Source organism: Melospiza melodia, chromosome 18 (assembly GCF_035770615.1).
Source record: "Melospiza melodia melodia isolate bMelMel2 chromosome 18, bMelMel2.pri, whole genome shotgun sequence".
NCBI lineage: Eukaryota > Metazoa > Chordata > Aves > Passeriformes > Passerellidae > Melospiza > Melospiza melodia.
Window position 1 is genome coordinate 13,423,399 of NC_086211.1, and position 22,516 is coordinate 13,445,914.

Genomic DNA, 22,516 nt, shown 5'->3' on the forward strand with positions numbered 1-22,516 from the left:
CCGCAGACAGGTCACGGCTGCCAACGCGCTGAACGCACCAAGCAGGGAGCTCAGCCATGGCCCTGCCCCTGTCCCTCTGTCCCTCTGTCCCAGGTCACTCACCTTCTGCATGCCCAGCTGGCAGGGTCCCACGTAGAGAGGAGGAGGGGTCTCTGTGCTTGTCAGGGAAATGTTGTCCTGGCTGGGCAGGTCCATCTCCCGGATGACCTGAGGCTTGAGCTTCCCGTAGCGCAGGCTGCAGTGCCGGAGGCTCTTCCTCTGCCATTTCTGAGTTGCATCGCTGTCTTTGCTCACCCCAAACCAGTCTGCTGTGCCTCTGAAAGATGCCAGCAGACAAGTGCTAAGGAGAAGGATGTTTGCTTGGACTGTGCAGGTGAAAAGACAAAGCCCTGGTGGTCACTTCCAGCCCACCCCAATTCAGAGACAGAACTCTTGCCCAGGAGCATCTCGCAGTTTGTCCTCAACCTGACAGATGCTGGCCAGAAATGCTTGACCATCAACAGCGTTCTGTCTCTTAGGACAGAAGAAAAATGACAGGAGATATTCACTGTGGGCAAAGGACAGTTTGTTCCGAGTTTTTCTAAAAATAAAGGAAAAGAAATGGTACAGAAATTCAGAAAGTAACTTGGTGAAAGGTGTTTTTTTACTTTAAAAACCATCTATTGCAAACACTTACCATCTTCAGGCCAGCTCTAGGTCCCCATTGTGAGACTGTACTGTTTCACAGCTCTGTGATTTGTCCCAAAAGCCACCAGAAATCTCTTTTCTCTCCCAGCCTCCCCTCCACACTCCCAGAACCTCCCTAACTTCCATCTCATGCTGCAGGGTCTCTAACCTCCTCAAGGGTAGCATAAAGAGCAAAACTTGCTGCAGTTCTGGTCTCTGCAAAGGCAGACACACACACTTCTAAGCTGCTGGTTGCAGAAGCAGGAGCACAAGGCTGCAGCCACGAGGCAGGTTTGCTGCCAAGTGCCTGCTGCCACAGAAGAGCAGTGGATCAGAAGCAAAATCCCAGGAAGGCAGGGAGGGATCAGGATAAGTCAGACTAAAAGCCTATTTCAAATCCTGCAGGACAGCTGGTACCCTAAACTCACAGGGGTCATGGCAGCCCTGCCAAGCAGTTCCCACCATGGCTGATCCATCCTCAGGAGATGACAAGCTGTCCCAGCCTACAGACTGGCCCAGGTGTTGAAAGTCCAAGCCAAATCCAAACCCTTGGCCTCAGCCCCCCTGCTCAGGGGCAGGATCTCCAGCTGCTGAGAAGCAAGACCTCACAGATCACAAAGTGAGCGTTAAAATACACACTGGAGTAAAGGCTGGGATAAATCTAGAATTAGGCCACACAGGGGAACTGAGATAGTGCAACAGAGACAGGAAATTAATCCTGTGGTTTTGAACACTTCCAAGCAAAAACCCCACAAACCAACAGGTGAAGGTGCTCTGCCACCATGTCAAAAGGTGTGTTTGAAATCCACAGCCTTGATGGCTAAAACCCAAATGCCACCAGCAAGTCAACGTGCCAGCCTTTGGAGATGGGGCTATGTGAAAATCTTGGGGCACCTCTGTGCTCCCACAGACCCACATCTCCTTGGAGCAATCTTCCTCTCCATCCAGAGCAAAGGCCCAGGGCCAGCCCCTGCCCTGACAGACCCACCAAGCCCACAGCACAGAGGTCAAGTTGCTCTGGCACAACACAAACTTCACAGAACAGCCTGAGCACTCAGAGGGCTCCCCACAGACTGCTGTAACCAGGATTTCAACAGCAAGGTGACCCTGGGTGACAAGTCTGTACACAGGGCCTCAAAGGGAGAGGGGCTGAGGGTGATTTGGGCCCATATGAGCCTCAGAGATCTCCAAAGCTGTGCTCCCACTGGTCTGGAAGTACAAACACCATCACAGGTGTTGGGACTGTGAGGAACACTCCAAAACAGCCAGAGACCACTGCTGGGCCAGGGCCAGGGTGAAGAGCTGTCCCACCCCTCCCTGATCATAGCCAAAATAATCCACTAAAGAGTTTAGGGCACCCTGGGAAGATGCTGAATGCCTCTGTTCAGCTGGCATTCATTCACATCCTGTGGAGTCGCCAGGGCACTGTAACAACCAACATCAGAGTCAGCTGTCACCCTTCTGTCACGATGAGCCAAGCAGCCCTGAAAGCCCAAGGCCAAACACAGGCAGCCCCAAAGGTGGTGACAGTGCCAGAGTGGCAGCTGGCCAAGGGCAGCATGGTAAGACAGGAATACAGGGCAGTAGGTCCAAGTCACACTGTCTGTCTGGTTTAAAAGTTTCCTAAACTCTAGATTTGGGGTGATGGTCAATGGGCCCGTTGTGCCCTGGCCTCCTGGAGTGGCTCATCTCCTTGGTGTTAAGTAAACAAAGACCTCCACCTCAAAAAGAAGACAATCACATTTGCATTAGAAAAAGCCATGATGTCAACAGGGAAAGAGTGGATGCTGTATTCCATTCATCAGCTCTGAGCTCCTCTGCACCAACACAACAGCATCTGTTTGGTGCTGCTTCCTCTCATTCCCCTCCTGCCCCAAGAAGGCTTTGGGGCCAACATATGCTGCACTGCTGCCAGCAAAGGCAGGCTGGGCTGAGACTGCCCCGGGGAGATATTCCAGCTATGGTGAACACCAGGAGGTTGACAGCTTGTTAGGAAAGGCAGGAGGGAGTGAGGCTGGCGGGTGGACAGCTTGTTAGTCCATGCTACTTATTGACAGCTGCCTACACATTTAGTAGGAGTGACAATTGTTTTCTGTTAGAGGCACACATGAACTTTCTCACTCTGCCTGTCTGTAGGCCTCTTGGGCAGCCCTGGGAAGGCAATGTGCTCTCAGCAGCAGGCAGCCTCTGCGCAGTTCACAACAGCCCTGGCACACACATGCAGGGTGGGTGTCACACTCAGTGCTACCAGTACCTGAAGAAGGATCGGGGCAGGGACTGGCGCTTTCGCAGGGAGCTCCTGCCCCCCCGGCGCCCACCCGCGGGCAGGGTCTGACTCCTCTGAAACCGAACCTGCCTGCTGCAAAGAAAAGAGAGCTGAGGGCAAGGAACCTCCAGGGCTCTGGGGAGGAGCAGCCACTGCATCTCCTTCCATAGCCCACGGGCAGCAGCGGTGCCCCACTGCATGTGACAGTGGCCTGAGCTGAGAGCACGACCTAAGAGAAACAACCAAGCTCAAGCCACACAGAAACAGCATCTTTGAGCCCAGGAGGCTGCTGAATCCTCTTGGTGCACCTGTGACATGTCTCACATTGCTCTGGAAGGTACCAGGGGTACTGCCATCCCCCTCAGCTCCCCTGTAAGAGCTGCCTTCTTCAGCCCAGACATGGCTACAGATTCCACAACTGGCTTTGCACACCAGTGTGAATCCATGGAGGTGTCAGCAGGCTGAGATATGATCTGCTTAGAGACAGGTGACTGGTGCCCTGACAGGATCTTGCCTGGTGCACAAGTGTATCTGTGGCACATCTGCTGCTTTGCATGGACATCTCAGACACCCTGGAAGACTGGAAATGGTGTTAGATGCTTTCATATGAATCACTCCCATGCCTTGTTCTGGACTACACAGGCTTGACATTATGTTCACAGTTGATCTGTGTCCTCCAGGGAAGATGATATGGAGTCCTGCTGCAGTTTCACATTCTGTGTATTCTGAGGGCTGTGTTAAACAGAAAACTTGGCAGTCAGCCTTCCTGGACTCACAAAACAAATCCCAAAACACAATTTAGGGATGTATGGTCTGCATTCTCCACTGTATTCCTAGCTCTGCTAAATGGAAAACAGGGATTTAGGCCTTGATACTTTCCATTTCCCTGGCCTTGTTTCTGATCCACTCATTTCATGCTTTTATTGCCAGTGTTGTGTAATGTGTGCATCTCCTGCAGTTCTGCTCCTTGTTAAGTCCTTCCCAAAGTAAATCTGTCACAGTAGCACCAAAGCAGTTCACATTTCCTCACTCTCCTACATACAAACTGCAGGTTGTGAGGACTTCTGGGACAGGTTAGCCAGGTTTTTCTACCCAATGCTTCTTGTCAGGGCCTCCACAGCACCCTCCCAGGATATCCCCTCATCCTTGACGTGCTCTTGCCTAGCTGTCCTGGCAAGGAACACGTCAGGAGCAGGGAGGCAAGGGAGGAGGCAGAGTAAGTGTGCAAGGACAGCCTCAGCAGCCCCAGAGGCTGCCCACAGCCCTGAAAAGAGCAGACACCATTTCACAGGCTCAGCCCTCTCAACCTCACAAGAAGTAGGATCAGAGTGGGCTGATGCAGGAGAGTTTCAGCACCAAGGCAGCTGGGGAAGGTCTGAGGCAAAGGAAAACAGTGTGTGGGAGATGTCCCAGAGCTGGAAAGCTGCTCCTTTGTGAGGGGGCGAAGCCTGGCTGGCTGAAAGTAACCCTGACCCCTGGAGCTCCAGGGATGCTCCTGGGATCCAGGCAGGCCTGACACACTGCCAGGGACAGAAATGAGCCCTCTCAGGAGGGAGGCTGGGAGAGCCACTCCCTCTGGGCAAACTGGGATAAGCCTTTGCCATGGTGAGGGAAAGAGCATCCAGCTCTGTGTGGCCATGTCTCCAGAGTCTCATAATGACAACCCTTTGCAGGAGTGGGACACAGGACCAGAGCAGCCTCTCCCTGCTCTCCACCTCAGATCCATCTCAAGGACCTGCCAGTGCTAGGAGCCAAGCTGCTGAGAGCCCTGCACAGCTCCAATGGGTTCTGCCTCCCCCAGCAACCATGTGCTCTCAGACACTTCACCAAAGCACACCCAGCACACCCCACCTAAATTCACAGCTAAACATCAGGGCCTGACACATCCTGTTACTGGGAAACAGCCCCTCCAGGGCATGGGGGCAGCCAAAATCTGTCTGTAAGTGGCAAACACCATTCATTGTCCTGGTCACCAGCATCTTCCTGCCAGGACTTTCCTCCTCATGCACTGCAGACAGGCTGTACAGCACCACTGGGCTTCTACACTGGGGACCAACCTGCACCCACCCTCCCACCACCTCCCAAGGCCATGAGGGACTGCAGGACGGCAGGACACAGTGCAGCAGGCCCCGGGAGCTCCGTGCCTCACCTCTTGATGGTCTGGGTGATGGAGGTCTGGCGCTGCAGCCCCGCTCTCCTGGCGGGGTCGTGCGGCAGGGACGGCGCGCGGCTGTTGTCGGCCGGCATGCTCACGCTCCGCAGGAACGCCTGGCGCCGCGTCGGCTGCGAGGGAAGGGAGGGAGCCAGAGTCAGACTCCTGGGGTGGGCAGGTCAAAAATTCAACATGGACTGCCTGAGCTCCTGCAGCACATCCTCCTGGCTGCTGGCTGCCCAAACCACACTCTCCTAGGCTGCTCCACAAGGTCAAGAGAATAGGCCGCTCCACAAGGTCAAGAGAAACGCAGTCAGTGGGATTTGCTTCTTAAGTAGCTCTGGAGCTGCACTAAAAGCCTGTGAGAGCTGTGGGTGGGTCTGCAGTTGATGCCTGGTGCAGCCTAAGGAAGCTGGGAAAGGCTTTGTTCATAGCCTAACAGCCTGGGCACACTCACATGTCATGGCTAAATGTCACCTACCAAATGTGACACAACTCACCACGCTGTTCTCAGCTCACACAACTGCCTCTCCAGGGCTGCTCTGGATTTCATTTTTATCAGCTCAGCAGAGACACCATGTCCCATTTGTACAGGGCAGGCTGAGCAGACTGCCCCTCTGGCAAGGGAAGCTCTGATCGATCCTCTGGTCAGACACTGTCTCTGCCTCAAGACTACTTCAGCCTCTCTAGCCCAGAAAGATAATGATTTCTATTTACATTAACAGTTTTGATATCTTTTATGTAAAAGCAGCACACAGATACTCAGGTTGTAAGTCAGAGGTGCACACAATGCACTCTTATCCTGACAGCTGGGCTATGCAGAGAACATCACTTCCACCAGTTTCCATCATAAGCACGGAGTGTCCCTCCAGGTGCCCAGCTGGATTTAGAGATTCCAGACAAGGCAAGATCCATCAGAGCCTTAAATAATTGATTCAGAAAGTTTCAACTTGCACTGGTAAAACCCTGAACTCCACTTCTAATCCCTACAGACTGACCTCCAAACTCTTTCCTTCCAAGGGAAGGCCAGAACCAAGATTTATCTGCCAGGAGCTGTCATGTGAGTGAAGTGCATTTGAGTCCCTGGATCACAGAATGATGAAGAGGACAGTCCTTGATGTTCCAATAAAAGTTCCCTCTGAAGCTTGTCCTCAGCCCCCTCCAGGGAAGCTGTATAACCCTCCATTTCTCTAAGGACTAAACTTTTTTCACATAAGTGACTGAACCCAGGTCAATGGAGCTGGGCAGCAAGAACCCTCTGGCTCTGCCTTCGGTGCACAAAGCCTCTGCTCCTGCAGCAAGGCCACACAAGCAGCCAGCATTCATACCCAGGTCTCATCCCAAGAGCAGTTTTTAATACCTTGTAGCAGCTATTCCTGATATTCTCCCTATCCCCAGCACAAATGAGGGTGTTTGACCCTCGTGCTTTGCACTGCTCCTATTAACCTACCACCTCATCTCCACTTCAGCACTCCTAAATGTTATGTATTTCCCATCCCACATGGTCCTCTTATGTTCCTCCTGCTGCTAACAGCTTTCTGTTGCCAGTAACTGTTCTTTGCTGTTGCTGATGAAAGTCTGTCATTATCTTGGCTATTCAAGTCAGATTCATACCCTGCTCATTTCAGCACAAGCTCCAGCACTTCCAGGCCCTCATGCTTGTCTGGGAGACCTTCAATCCTCCAGTTCCCTTAAGAAATGCTTGTTTGAATACCTCACTCTCATATCCCACATCCAAACACTCACATCCACTGATGTGAGCACATCAGCCACCCACCCTCATCCCTCCCACATCCCCTTCAAGGGGAGTTAATTACTGCTCATAAATTTACTCAAAGGCTCTTCCCCTTCTCATGTGGCCTCACGACCTGCCATCACACGCTGCCTTTCCCTGATGGGGATCCCAGGCACAGGGATGCCCCCAGCACATCCCTCCCCAGCTCCACAAACCCTTCCCTCTGTACCTGCACGGGCTGGAGGGTCTCCTCTGGCACGGGCAGGGGCACTGGCACCGGGATGTCCAGCTTTAGCCATGGCGGCTTCTTGCGCTGTAAACTGCTCGTGCTGTCGTGCCGCGCCTCCGACATCGTCCCACGCTTGTCCTCAGGCCTAGAGAGGAGAGACACCAGAGTCAGGAGGGAATCTGGCTCACCCCTCACAGCCCATGCTGGCAGAGGGTGAGCAGAGGGTTCTCCTCCCAGCTGTGACTGATGGGCCCCCAGCCCCACGTGGGATGAATTCCCCAAGTGCCTCATGAGGGCTCGGGGGTCACAGCTTGTGCCCACACTGCTCATTCAGCACCTGACACTAAAGGACACAGAACCTCGAGCCAGATACAGGCACTGCAGTCACAGGTTTGAGCTGCCTCCCATTAAGATTTTTGCTGAGACTACTGAGATCCAGATTCCTTAAGAACAAGCCATGAATTAAATCTGTGTTGTGCACAGTAGATAAGTTTCTGGGTCTGTGGGTAACACTTGCAGCTTGGCTGTAGGAAGGTACACTTGGGCTATGTGGTACCTGAAACAAGAAGGTATCTGGTGGGTGTACCAACCAAATATCATCCATTTGGGAGATAATGTCTGGGTTTTTGATGGACAGGCATAGCGTATGTTGTGGACTATCCCACATTTCATGGACTGTCTGATGGGGCAGACAGTGTGAAGCATGAAGAAATTATGCTGGGGGGGGAATGGGGAGTGTGGGGAGAAAGGGTAGAGTTAGGTGTTCCTGTAGTTAAATTTTGTAACAATGGTTTTTCAGGCCATAGATCTTGGAGAGAGGCCGAGTAGGAATTTATGATAGAATTTGTTTTATTTTTAGGGTTGTGCTTTGTTTTAGGGGGGCTGGCAGTTGCATCTAACCCCTCCCCTTATTATGGGGGATGAATTCCCCAAGTGCCTCATGAGGGCTCGGGGGTCACAGCTTGTGCCCACACTGCTCATTCAGCACCTGACACTAAAGGACACAGAACCTCGAGCCAGATACAGGCACTGCAGTCACAAGTTTGAGCTGCCTCCCATTAAGATTTTTGCTGAGACTACTGTGAGATCCAGATTCCTTAAGAACAAGCCATGAATTAAATCTTAATGAGATCTGGATCCAGACCAACCAGCTAAGTAACTGCAGTATCAAAAGCCACTGACCTCCCTCTAAAACCAGCTTGTGACTCACCAACACCCTTTTCTGCCCACCCAAAGCCAAGCACCACACTTTCCAACCCACCCACCACTTAGCAATTAACAAGTGGCCATTTCTCATCGCTGTTTCTAATCTCTTTTAAATGTAGTGATTTTCTAGAAACATAATACAGTGCACAGAGCAATACCAGTATAGCATGAACATTAGAGAACTGGCACTAATCCTTAACTAAGAGTGGTTTTCATACATAAATAATAATGATATGGTATTTAAATAAAAACCGCTGTGTAATCCAAACGCCGCAGAGAGCAGAGTGACTCGCTGTCATCTTGCCCACTCTGCTGCAGTTTTGCCCTCCTGTTTGGGACCACAGGAGTCCTTCAGGCTGGCAGAGCACCCACTTCACTGTGCATGCTCAGAGAAAACAGGTTTCACTGGAGGCAGATCAGCTCAGATGCCTCCACGGGTACTTTCCAGCCTAAATTATGCTACAAGTTTGTATTTCTTCCTCTCCTATCACACACACAGCTTCAAGTGAACAGTGGGAAGCGTGTGTGCTGAATGGGACAAGAGATTCCATTCCCTGCGGGCTCTCTCCTTGCATGGCCCTAGCCTGGCCTGCAGCCCTTAGCCACAGGGGACAAAAATAATCAAGTGCCCCAGCCTCTTCACCACAGTGGACAGATGGAATAAGCAACCAGTTAAATCAGCAGGCACACATGCTTTGACAGGGAGTAGGAGAAAAACTCTGTTGGAATTAAAACTTAGCGCTCTTACATTGTTAACACAGGCCATTTATTTTAAATGCAGAGTGAGTTTAACACGTAAGGATTCTTCCTTGAGAGAAGCCAAGTCCTAGGCCAGGACCAGAGGGATCTCCACCCTCTGAGACATTTGGCATGCAACAAAACAAGGCCCTGAGCTGCCTGAATTATCCCAGCCTTGCAGTGGCTGAGCCAGTCGACCTGCACGGGTCCCTCCCAACCTAAATTAGGCACTGGTTCTGTGAAACGTGCACAGCCTTGCAGGGCACTGCCACCATCTTCCCGCAGCTCTGCAGAGGGAACTGCACACACCACTGCAAAAGGTACAGGGCAGGGGGGCAGGCAGGGGGGAAACAGGTCAACAAATGGGAGTGGGGGATGATCTGGATTGGGTTAGGAGAGAATCTCATCTAAAAGGAGCTGAAGGCCAGCTGCTGGTTCAGTCGCGGGGCTGGGCCGGCTGCCAGGAGCGCTGTGCTCAGCTGAGCCAGAACGACAGAAAGGGAGGACTCAGCTGTAGGTGGATGAAGGTTGGGTTTCAGCAAATACCACAGGCCCCCAAAAGTCTGGGAATTCATGATCTGGCCTGTACAGACATGCCCTTCATACATGCACCACAGTCCTGTTGCACAGATGCAGCGCTGTGCATGAGAGGGACACAAATCCTTCCTTCCCTCCCTGCCGAGCTGCAGGGGTGGCTAAATACAACTGTTCAACTTCCTGCAAGATAAGGACAGTGAGAGTATTAGGGGAACTCCTGCCTGTGCTTGGTATGAGTAAATCTGCCATGAGACACAATTTACTGAAAGGTCTTGCAAATTTGTCTTCATAGTGAGGTCAGAAAGCAAAGCAGATTTCTCATACCTGAAATACTCCAGCAAAGAGCCTCAGCATTTACCTCTGAGGATCACAAACACCACATGTCCTCAGGGTGTCCTAATCAGAGACCAGCCAAGAGAGACAGAGCCACCACACTGGCATGACCAAACACAATCTATTTCACACAACTCAAGAGCCTCCTTCCTGTGCCTTCAAGGGCAAACTCAGAGCCTCCAAAGTAGCAACTCTGCTTTTTCCAGCATCTCACCACTGAGCCAACATCACTCAACATCCTTCCTGTCTACCTACAGAGCAGCCTTTGTGAGCAGGAGCTCTGGGTGTAAAGAATACAAATGTGTAGGATTTGCAGCTCTATCAATCAGTGAGGCCAGGCCAGGAAGGCAGAGGATGAATCACGCCCGTATTGCCCGAAAGTTGCTGCAATAACATGAAACCCTGTGAAAGACTTCTGATTAAATCTGGTTTGAGTTTCCCCTCCTAAATTGCCACAGACCACAGACAGTGATGTCCATGTATCTTCACTGGCTTCCCTGCCATCCTTGCAGACTTGCACGTGGGTGTACACACCTGCCAACGAGGACAAACACACACAAGGGTAAAGCCTGTGGCCTTGTAATTACCCCCAAAGTTGACTTAACTTTGCATTTTAGGCAAGGTGAAGATGTCAATATGAAATTCACATTCTGACAGAGCAATGGATTGCTCTGCTTTCTCCTCGCTTCAGCAGTTAAAGAGTTCTTTAAGTAGCAAAGCACAAAAATGCATATATAATAACTCTCTAAATGCATTCAGTATTTAAACCTCAGATAAATTTCCAGGGTGGCTGGAAACCAGAGTATGTAGGAGCAAATCCCTCTACCAGTTCAACCTTCTTTACTCACTATCAGGTTCATTTCCCACTAAAAGAGTGCAGTGAAGGCAGAGCTGTTCAGCATTCCCAACTCCCTGCATGCATTTGGAGTGGCCAAAAATAAACCCTACAAACACCCAAGACTGCATCAGGCCCTGCCAGGGCAAGCACTGTGAATTCTGTGTGAATAATCAGCCACAGCACAGGTCAGGCAGCTGCCTCTGCCCCAGGCACAAAAAGGCCTGGGGTATGGTCATGGGAGACAGGTCTCCAGGGGTTGACAGGGAGCCTGATGTGGATCCAGCTGAATAAATGGATATACAGACCAGAGGAGCATCAGTGCATAGCTGTGTGCACAGATGTACAGCAGCATGGTCCAACAGCCCTTGCATGGCAGGTAGCAACCATTACCACACCTGGCCCTCACTCAAAGTGCTGCTAATTTGTGCCCCAGCACTGCAGTGAAAGCACTTGCTGAGTTTCACACTGACCCCTTGGTTATTTTAGGGGTCAGTGTTTCAGGGTCCAGTGTCCATGCATTTCATCAGGCCAGTGGGCTTTGTTTCAAAGCTGACTGCATCGATGCATATTTTGTTTGAATGGTCCCATACCATCAATCTCAATTTCTCAGTACTGTCAAGAGGCCACCAAGAGCAGCAGGATGGGAACACACAGAGCACAGGGAACACACAGACCCATGCAGGGTCAGCTCAGGGTCCCTCTAAAGCCAGTGCCTCATTTCCAGCTAAGCATGCCTGGCACAGGGTAGGAGTACAGGATCACTCAACAGTCCTTTCTCCCATGGCACATGCTGTGAATAACTCACAGGCTTCTTGTGCCAGAAATCTTTGCACGTAACAGTTCTGTATCCATCTCTACATCCATCCAGTGGTTATTATTCCAGAATTTATCCAGATCATTTTTTAATCCAAGCAAACTTCTAGTGTTCATAACTGCACATGACAAAGCTCCAGAGCTGAAACACATGCTGTGTGACTCCATCTCATCTGCAAACCTGCCATCCCTGGCTCCACTTGCTGCTCTAGTTCTTGGACTAGGAGAATGATCAGCTTCTCCCTATCCTCTTTCTCAATGCAAGTCCTGACCCTACAGATCTTTTCCATGTCTTCCTACCACTCCTTCTTCCCACATCCAGAAGCTCAGTCCTCATACAGGGGCTGTTTCAGACCTCTTGCACTTGCTTAGTTTGGACTTTGTTCCACCAGCATCACAAAACTCAGGAATATGCAAATATAAGGCTGAATGAGGTATTTGCAAATCCAGCTTCTTCTAACTGATCAGCTGGTAGCAACATAAAAATTACTAATAATGTCCATTTCAATTAAAATAAACAAACAAAAGAAAAAACATATCAATGGCAGATAGTCTGGGAAATTCATCTTCAAAAGGTCTGTGCCAAAGCAAGGTCACAGAAGCAGAATGAAAGGCAAATCCACTGTGCTGTGGGTCAGGCTAAGAAAGGGGAGAGCACATTAAATACCAAAGTTGGCACATGATCAAGGAAAGCTGCTTAGTGAAATCTACTGACCCAAAGAGCGAAGGAAAAGCTTTGCCCAGAAGCCTGAGCATGTTCCTAAAACTGACAGGCATCCTAAACACACTTAGAAGCTTGCACAGTCATTTCAAAGAAAGACCATCCTTCCATTTAAAGAGACAACTGAAGCTATTCCCATGTTGATTTCTTTACTTCCAAAATCTCCATTTCACCAGCATTCCCATTTAAAATAATGCTGGTTTTTTCCCCCCCAAGAAACATTCCAAAGAAAAACCAAACCAAAACAAAACCCCAACTTAATTCAACACGACACAAACAAACAGCATCTGTTTTTTCCAACAGCACTGCTCCTCTCCAGCACAGTGTGTGCATGTTCCTCCAGACACCCCCAGGAGTAACACACACAGGGGTTATTCCACTGCAATCTGAGCACCATGCTCAGACTGCAGCTGTTTTTCTCCATTTTTCAAACTCCATCACTGCAACAATCTTATTTACAGCGCCTGCTACACAAAGTCCCAGGGAAGCTCCATGTACCTGAAGGGGTCTGGCTGAGGCACAGGAATCCAGCAAAGAAAGCAGGATCCTCACAGTGCCCTCCAGACAGGAGGAGACAGCTCCTGGCTGTGCCTCTCTCCAGGAGGATTGCTGCTGGCACAGCAGGGAAAAGGCAGGAAGTCCAAGGAGAAGAGGAGCAATGGGTTTTTAGGCTGCCAATAAAACCATCTAGCATGGATCAGACCCAAGGAGCTCCAAACAATATCCCAAACACCAGGCATGAGCCAGCCCTTTGAAACGGGCCAGATGGAGGGGCTGAGGGCAGGCAGGGACAGGGAAGGTGGGACAGGCCACTCCTGGGGAAAGCTGCTAAAGGCTCAGCAACACTCAGGCTTTGGCTGAGCCCACCACCACTGCCCACCCTAAGAAAATACCTGAAAAATTAAACAAAGCCATCAGCACTGCCCAGGGCCCTCTCCTGCTTTCCCAAGGTTGGCTGGGGAGCTGGGCAATGCTGGGAGGCTCTGCAGGAGCTGGGTCTGAGCAGTCCAAGCAGCTCTGAGAGCTGTGCAGACACAGTGCCCTGTGAGCCTTGCCCTGCAGGGAGCTGGCAGCACTGCCATGCCCACACACACCCCACTGTCCCTCTCACTGCTCCCTGCCACACACGAGCTCTGCCGGAGGCTGATGCCACTTCCAAGAGCCTGCACCAAATCACACAGGCAGCAATTCCTCAGGGCTCTGCTCGTGAGCAAACCCATCTGCCAGCTAGCTGCTGCCCAGGGAGCAGGCTTGCCTTGCTCCACAAGGTGTTTTACCAGCACAAATTAACCCTAGTAAATTATTTCCTGTTGATCTGGCAGCCTGAAGAGTGTTAGATAATTTCAGATAAGCCCTGTGCAACCCAGAGAGGAAGGGTAGGACCAACCTCTTCAGCGATGGCTCAGCATGACAACAGCTCAGGTGAGGCATCAAATACAGCCCTGAGCTGTCATCCCCTGCCTGTGTGAAACTGTCCTGCTCCATCCCCACTGGGGATCTCACCGTGAGCCACTGAATTGAATGAGCTGAGAAACAGCAGCTGACACTGCCCGGTTTGGAGAGGCCAGGCAGAGCCCTAGACAGGAAATGGGAAGCTACACTGGGTTGGTATTTCAGGCAAAGCCTTGTAGAGGGATGGTGTTCAAAGAGGCACAGCAGGAGTGCAAAGCTTCAGAAGCTTCAGCTGGGACTCACTGAACTTGGAAAAGGTTCAGCTGCATACAGAGACAGAGGGCTTTAAGCACAGGTAATGAAAATATCCACCAGTGAAGACTGAATGTACGTGAGCCAATCCCATGATCAAGAAAGGAGATCTGATATCCCTTTGAGCAACTGAATTTCTTGATTTTCAGAAAAACATGAAGGTTATGACAGAAATCAAACGAAATTTAGTTCCTACTTGAACACCAGCATTAAAAGCTTTCAAAGCAGATTCACCTGGGACCTGAAGATGTGTTGCCCTCATATAGCAGAGAGAGGAAAAACAGGAAGCTCAAAAACCTCTTCTGATTTCTGATAGTCCCCAGATCTGTAGTTGAGCTCCTTCAAACACAGGTTAAAAGATGACCCCCAACTGCAACATGCAAACACTCACAAGCAACAGGCTGATCTTCAAGGTCCTTTTGTTGCAGCAGACAAAGTGCAAAATAGAAACAAGAATTTGGAAACCAATGCTCAAAATTCAAGCTAAAAAGATGTCTTGAACACTTGAAAGAGATGCAAGCCAACAGAAGGAGCAGTGACCAAACCCTGTGTGCTGCCCTCCTCCTCCTGCTGGCACCAGCATCCCCACAGCTGTTGGGTGATCCACACTGGGAACTGACCCACATGAGCTCAGCAGAGAAAATGGCTCCTTCCAGCCCCAGCTCCTTCCCACATGGCTCCACAAACACTGGTGCCAGCAGAAGGAAAGGAGAAAGCACAGGAACAAACAGAGCAGCTGGAGCCAGATGACTGGACTGCTTCTCAAGGCAGAATAGTTTGAAGTGATTGTTGAAAACATGGCCAAAACTCAGATTTGTAGCACTGTGGGAAGCCAACAATTATCCCAGGGAGGTGGTGGGTTCAGCATCTCTAATCTTCTGAGAAGCACCCTCAGTGCAGGTGTTGAGTGCAACAGCAATAAAACACTGCTGTACCACCAGAGGCAGAGGGAATTTTTTGGTGGGGTCATTAGATGGGAAAACACCCAAACCATCCACAGATTGCTCCAGTGCTGACAGCCCAGCCTCACACCAGGGCAGCTTCCACAGAGGGAGGAGCTTCACCTGCTCACCCCTGGCCTGCAGCACCCACAAGGAAGCAGGTGAGGGGAGCCAAGCAGAGCAGGCTGAGCAGAGGGGTCTTTTTCCATGAGTTCCCCTGCTCACCCATGGCCTGGAGCACCCCAAGGAAGGAGGTGAGGGGAGCCAAGCAGAGCAGAATGGCAGAGGAGCCTTCTCCATGTCCTCAGCATGTGTGGCCCAGATGACAGGGGCAGGTCTGCAGCACCAGCCAAGCACACCCAGGGCCCACACAGGGCACGGGCAATGAGGGATCTCCAACTCCACCTTCCAGAGCAAATCCAGCCCAGAGCCATCCACAACCTACTGAGATACCAGCAAGGGCAACAGCCTGCACACAAACCAACCAACAACAAGGGGGGAGCAGTGGAAAACCTTCTGGAGCACTTTGGCTCTCACCCTGTTTATGTTTCTCTGTGACACACCCTGTGGCTTTGCCACCACATCCAACAGCCACATTTCCAGCAGCCACATCCTAAAAGTCTGGTCACAGCCTGGCACTTACAAGCTCCATCAGGGCACAGCATGATGAGATACCTGCCAACAGCTGCAGTGATGGCACACCAAGCTCTGAGCAGCATTGCCATTCCTCAGGGAAGCCAGCAGAGCTCTGCCTGGTCCTCCACAGCAGCTGTTTCCACCAAGAGATCCATTACCAGCTACCAGGGGAAGGATCATCTGTGCCAGCCTTGCTCCTGCACCCTGGCTGAAGGCAACCACAGCTGCCTGATGGTTCAGTGCTGCCTGGGCTGAGCCAGCAGAGCCCTTTGGGTCCCCAGCAGCCTCTAAGCACAGTTGTCACAATGCTCTGCACCTTCTTCAGGAAAGAGTGATCACAGACACTATTGCAATGCACATTTAACTCATTTAAACGATTCCATGGGACTTCAGAGGACTCTGTTCCAGATTTATTCCCATTACTAGTGAAGCAGATGCCTGGTTAAGTACCATGGGCACAGTCACTGCCTCAATTATACAGCAAGGTGAGAGTCACAAAAAGGCTTTTGTCAGTGCAGCCATGACCCCACACTAGGAAACAAAAGACAAACCCAACAAAGGTTTTATTTTCATTGAAATTTTGCATTTTGAAGGGTTTTTTTCTACCAGCTCTCATACTCATCACAAGTACTGTAAGGGTTCAGGACACAAGGCAAGCTGGGATGACACTCAGGACAGAAGTAAACACTGGCTCTGGCTGATTTTGGAACAGCTGTCTGTGCACCCAGCTCAAGAGCCATTTTCTTGGTAATGTGTCTTAGTGATTACAACATTGTTCATTTAGAAATACAATATCAATAAACAATTGATGGAAAAGCAACTCCCCTAAAAAGATGACAATAAGCCAAACCAACAATTATGTTAGAGCAAAAGCCACTCATCCTCTACAGCAAAGACTCTGGATACTAAAAGCAGCTAAGAATCACTGTTTGTTGTGCTAAATAAAAACGTTTCAATGGCAAAAGAGATCAAAACTGCCACAAATGACAACATTTCCTATGGAAAGTTACATAAAACCACTCTGAATAGCAACCTAAAAAAAAAATCTTAGAGGAAATAACAATAACAAATGCTGGAGCCACCAGAAGACAGACTTGATATTCAGGAAGGATGGAAGCCACAGAGCCACTCAGAACAACTTTCTTGGAGTGCTCCTTTGAAACTCAGAGCATCCTCACTCCCCATCACGCACCTGGCTTTCTCCAGCACCACCACAGTTCTGCCACCTGGGCACAAGGGAGAGAATAAAAAATGCCCACAGCAGCCAAGGCCTGGGGGAGATCCTTCAAAGGATCAATTAAACAGCCAAGAATTCAGAGCAGAGCTGGTTTGGCTGCTGTCCCTCACCATTAGGGGATGCAGCCAAGGACAGGAGAGCCATTCTGGTGCTCTGAATTCCCCTCTGGCTCTGCTTGATGGCCAGGCACACACCATCTCCTGCTGTGTCCAACTGGAAATAGCTGCAGGAAGAGCTTGTCTTGCTCTGCAGGTGTGTGCACACCTCTGCACGTTCATCATGTGCCCGGTGCAACAACTCATTCATAATGCAAATAGAAGTAATCAGAATTCTAGCTTGGTTTAGCAAAAAAAAAAAAAAAAAAATTAAAATTCTAAGTGAACCACACTTCTTCAGGCTGAGTGAATGGCACATCCTTACTCACTGTACTCCCTGAAATTATAGTCCCAGAACAGCCAGGGAAAAGGAAGGTACACTCACACTTTTTGGCAAAACAACTCCCAGTTTTCTACAGTTCACTTTAGGGCTCTGAATTTAAGCAACAGAGTAACAAATCTCCCGTGTGCTGACTGCTACAGGGCAGTGACTCCTGAAATACAGAAGCTGCATTTGTCTGAGCCCTCCAGATTTTAAAATCCAAGCAGCTCTAACTTCCACTGAGCCAAAGCCAAGGAAGTGCCAGACCTGGAGGACTGTAAGTGCAGCGTCCTGTGCAGTTTCAGGATGACCTCATAGGGATTGTTCCTTTTTAAAGGAAAGCAAACCTTCAAAGCAGGGATTGCTGCTGACCAGCAGAGCAAGGGGCTGGCTCTGAGCACAGTGGAAACAGGAAGGGGAGGAGGTGGCAAAGGTAAGCTTTCCAGAAAAGGCAAGATCAGGCATGGCTTGCTATCTCTTCTCCCCCTGGGAAGGCTCTGCTGTGCCAGGGAAGTATTGTGCAATAATACCTCAGACTTCACTGAGAAGAAATTACATTTCCTTTAATAAACACTGTGCTTTGGAGATGCTCTGATTACTAAAGCAAGGTCTGTTTGTTGCTGAAGGCCCCAGAATTCAGGAACATATCCGCTGCTAGGTCTGCATCACCGCACTTCCAACATCTCTCTGGTAGGCAAAAAGGAGCTGTAATTATATTTGAAATAAATTGTTTACCTAGATAGTTGAAGAGTGCATCCAAAGGAAATTACAGCAAAAACAAGCCCTATGTCAATGTGACATTTGCTGTCTGTGCAGCAAGTAGAGCACACAAGCAATGAAACTTGCACTCTTACAGCTTTAGGAGATTGGACCACTAAGATAAATGTGAAGAATAAGCTCTCTGTCTTCACCCAGTGGGAAACAGACACTGTTACTCAGACGGATTTGACCATAGTTTGGATGATTTGGTCAAAAACTCAGCTGCTGATTTGCTCTTTGTTGCATCATCCCAACACACATTAAAAAAAAAAACCAAAACCACCTCCTCATTCCTACAGCAGCATGAACTGAAACAAAGATGAGAGGTGTGAGCTGAAGCTTCAACTGCTCCTGGACAGCAACAAGGTGGGTAGGACCAAAAAAAGGAGCAAACAGTCAGAAGTTCGACTACCAAGGAAATGACAATGGGCAATCAGCACAGACGCATTTCCACTTCTCCCTCTGGAAACCTCACCCCCAGGGGCACAGACATTCTGCCTGGGAAAACAGAGAGGCTGGCAGGCAAGCCCTGCCCAGCTCAGGCTGCACTGAGGGAGGCTCTCCACACTCCATGCAAGCAGGCCTGCATGGTCTGAGCACACACCACACACCAAATTAGCCTGGGGTTCTTCGAGGACATGGAAACAGAGCTGCCAGCATGACCATGGGAAATGCTGCCAAACAGATCCATTTCCTTCCAAGGTTAAATCTGCCTATTGCCAGCCTAATCTCTTGGGACTAAGAGCTGCAGGGTTAATCCTGTCCCTTTTAAATGTGATTCTCTTAGAGGGGAGTTATTGAGCACTAGCAGAGTAAGCAACCTGGTGCCCATTCAGGTCTGCTAGTTCTGAACGAGGCAAAAAATAAACAAACAAAAAGAAAACAAAACAAAAGAACCAACCACAAGGCTAAAAATGAAGCCTACCACCAGGGAGAGAACTACCTGCACAACCCTGGACACCAGAGCTTCCCCTGCTCTGTAGAAAGAAACCATCTCCATCCTACCTTCCAGCAGCACTGGGATGTTTTACCCACAACCCAGACACAAATCCCATTAAATTCAGGCTGCAGCACCCACAGCACACACTGAGATGTTTTCATACAGCTCCCTGAGCAGGCAGGCAACACATGCATTCCATGGGTTCCTTAAAACTCCAACATGTACATACCCAGCAGCTGGGAGTCAACCTCACAGCAACTGTGTGAGATCTGCACAGTTCATGTTTCCTTTCCTTCCAACTAGATGATGATAAATGTTAGACTTGGAGTCCAGCACCTCTTCAACTGAAAAGAAAGGAAACTAATCCACTTCTGAGCTCAGGGAAAATGTTAAGGAAGGAATCCATCCTTGAGTTTTAAGTATTTCTACTGAAATGTGTCAGGAGACAGGAGACAGGCTGGTGGCTGCAGGAACAGCAATTAACAGAGGTGTCATGTCAGGCCACAATTAATGCTGGAAACTCTGAGAAAGATGCATGGTCTCCACGGGATGCCAAGGCCTCCAGAGATAGCTATGGAAGAAAGGCAGCAACCACAAGGGAAGAATCTTATCAAAAGACCAGTCTGCTGGATAAAAGCTGTAGAGTGACAGATAAAGAAATGTCAGGATCTTCAGCTCACAGCCAGTCCTGCTTGGCAGGCACATCCCCAGCAACACAGGGCTCACACAACACAGGCTCTGCTCAACTCCTTGCTGGACACACTGAATGGAAGAGGAAAACAAGCTGGTAATCCTGGCCATGTTGCCCATCTCAGGCCTTCAGCACTAACCAGGCTGTGTTTGCACTGCAGACAAATCCAACACACTGAAGAGAATCAAACTTTTACTAATTATATCCGAGCATGAGGGCTCTGTGCCCAGAATAAACTGCCCTATCATGCCACACTAGGCAGACCCTGCCTCTCTCAAGGGAACATGTTGGGACTTGCTGGCTGCTTTCCGGGGCTGGATTCCAGAGGAACAGGACTGATGACCCCAAAAGGAATTCCTATTCCTGCCCGGCGACCTCGCGAGGCTGCAGCCCCGTCGCGGTCCCTGCCACGAAAGCGAAACGAGCTGTCTGCCAAGGCCAGTGACGAGGTGCTGGCCCTCCCTGAGGGACATAATTCCTGCCTGAGGTGACACATCGGGGCCACACAGTCTCAGTACCAAGACACAGAGAGGACAAGCTCGTTGGAGAAGAGGTTTCTGCTGTGCTTGCAGGCCAGCAGCACTCTGCATATTCAAAGCTCATCCCCCTGGCTGAAGCCTACCCAGCACACAGCAAGACATTCCCGAGAGCAGGGCCAACCCATGGCTTTCCCCAGAACCTGAAAAGCCAGTTTGTAGGCAGATCTCTTGCAAGTGGATTGCTTAAAAAAAAAAAAAAAAAAAAAGGCCTGTCATGGGAAGTCCCAGAGCAGAACTAGTTTTGTGGGAGTTGCTTTTACGCTGCACAGCATCAACCTCCTTTCATGGGAACGCACAGAAGCAGGAACAGCACGGACACACGTCCACATGCCAGAGCTGCTGCCTTCCTGGGGGCTCAGGACAAATGAGCACAGGGGCCAGGAAAAAAGCCGGGGACCTATTCCAAATGCACAGCACCTCCTGGAAAGCTGGCAGTATCCCAGCTCAGAAATGGCACAGGCTCCCAAGAGCCTGCACACACAGGGCAGACCTGGGCTAAGCAGCAGCAGCCATGAGGATTTAAGGGCATGAGGGATGCAGTAGGAAGGAGAGATGATAGCTGTTATTAGAGCAACTGAGGGTTAATAAAAAGGCAGACAAGCCCTTTCATAAAGTCCATTTAACAATCAAAGCTTAAAGGAAGTATCTACAGTTCACCTCTTTCTTCCAACTATATCAACCAATCTAACACGAGTCATCCCCTCCTCCTGCAAACCTGCATCACTGAGACAGAACAGCTGGAGAGCAGCATCCTCCATACACTGGAGTGGAAATGCAATTCTTCCAAGGGTCTGCTCCCCAGCTTGTCCCAACTGGGCCATTTTTATCCCCGTGGTCACAGTTCATAGGCAGCTATTTGTCCTTGCTGCCCTATCAGCGTTACTGCAGTTAACACCCCGTGCTCCTTCCTTGTCCCATGCTTCATTCAGAAGCTTTGCTGTTTTGTCCTTTCCCGTTACGTGTGACTATTTTTTCCCTTTACTGCAGAATGCACTTTTCTTCCCAGAGGAAATTAGCAGGCATGGGGACAAAAACAGGAAGAAAGGAAACAACTTCCTGCTTGCTCCAAGACCCGGCTTGGAGACAGCTCTGACCGGCACCGTGCACCCCGCCACGAAGCCAACCTGCAAGAGAAGCAGCGGCCACAGAACCGAGCGGGGCACCAGGACGAGCACCAGACAAAACTCATCTGTGCTGCCACTCACCTCTCCTGAGTTACACTGGAGAAAAACACGGGGCAAAATGTACACATGGGGCACTTTGCACTGCAGGGATGTGTGTGGCAGGATGGGGCTGCTACAAAAGGACTTGGCACTGAGCTGCACCCTGCAAAAGCTTTGGTCGTGCTCGCGTCAGGCTGCCGTGATCCCCTTGCTTCGTGCCAGCAGCGCACAGTGTGAGAACTCAGTTCAGAGACTCGATCCGGCAGGAAAACTAACCTTAACATGTATAAAGCCATATATTTTCCACCAGATCATCTCCCAAAGTCGCTGCCAAAGCGCGACTGGGTGCCAGCATCAGGGGAGGGACGGCTGGGAAAGCGTGGGGATGGGGTGGACTCGGATCAGCCGAAACAAGCCGCGAAGGCGCACCTCCACCTACAGCCGAAAGCACTGCGATCGCCAAGCTCCGACATCCACGCACGGGGCAGCACCTGCCCCGGCCCCGCTCTCACCCCGCGGGCCGCTCCCCGCCCGGCGCTCCCGGTACCTCGGCGGGGCAGGAGCGGCCCCCGCGGGCTGCCCCTCCCGGGCTGCCCCTCCCGTCCCCCCGGCCCCGCACTCACCGTGCAGGCGAGGGCGAAGCGCAGCGGCCGCTCGGCTCGAGCCGCCCCCCGGTGCGGCTTAAGGGACCGGCGCCGCCGAGCTCGGCCCGCGGAGGGCGCGGAGACTCCTCCCCCGTGCCAGGGGCCGGCCGGGCGGGCACGCCATTCACAGCCTCGGCATGCAAATGGGAGCCGGGAGCCGAGCGGCGCTGGGCGCTGAGAGTCCCGGCGGGGAGCTGCCAGCGCCCGGGGCCGCGGGACGCCGCATCCCGCCGCGCCGCCCTGACTCACGGGGTAGGAATGCGCCGCGCCGGGCGGAAGCCACCGGCCCGCCCGCGGCCCCCGCAGCCCCCGCCTTCCCCGCTGCCGCGGCGGTGGGCAGCGCCCTGTAGCCCCGCCGCTGCGCTGGGGCTGAGCGCCGGCTCCCGTCAGCATCGGCCCTGCGGGTGCTGGCACCGCTGCCGTGCCCGCGGGAGCTGCGGGGATTCCCGTGCCGGGAGTCCCCTTGGCTGGGCACCGCTGAGCTGCCAAGCCCTGGCTCCGCTGCTCCACGCGGGAGCCTTCCCCGCTAAGCCTCCCGTCCACTGGGCTGTGATGCTCACGGTCCCTCACTCTTTCTGGCTGTTTCATTGTACTTTACCTTCTTCTCGCCA

General features: G+C 51.2%; 1 protein-coding gene across 5 annotated transcripts in view; it reads right to left on the reverse strand.

Moving 5' to 3' along the window:
• The window catches only part of RHBDF1 (rhomboid 5 homolog 1), a 36,847-nt gene extending 14,892 nt beyond the window's left edge, over positions 1 to 21,955 (reverse strand). Inside the window, exons 1-5 of one of the 5 annotated variants that reach the window (XM_063171167.1) lie at positions 21,885 to 21,955; positions 7,049 to 7,193; positions 5,082 to 5,215; positions 2,921 to 3,025; positions 103 to 316 (exon numbers count right to left, since the gene is read on the reverse strand). In XM_063171167.1, coding sequence (XP_063027237.1) covers positions 103 to 316; positions 2,921 to 3,025; positions 5,082 to 5,215; positions 7,049 to 7,171 — 576 coding nt within the window. In that variant the 5' untranslated portion in view covers positions 7,172 to 7,193; positions 21,885 to 21,955. Of the gene's footprint in view, positions 1 to 102; positions 317 to 2,920; positions 3,026 to 5,081; positions 5,216 to 7,048; positions 7,194 to 19,097; positions 19,224 to 21,884 lie in introns of those variants that run through there. The other 4 variants (XM_063171166.1, XM_063171164.1, XM_063171168.1 and 1 more) reach the window with 4 other exon arrangements.
• Positions 21,956 to 22,516: the final 561 nt, after the last annotated feature.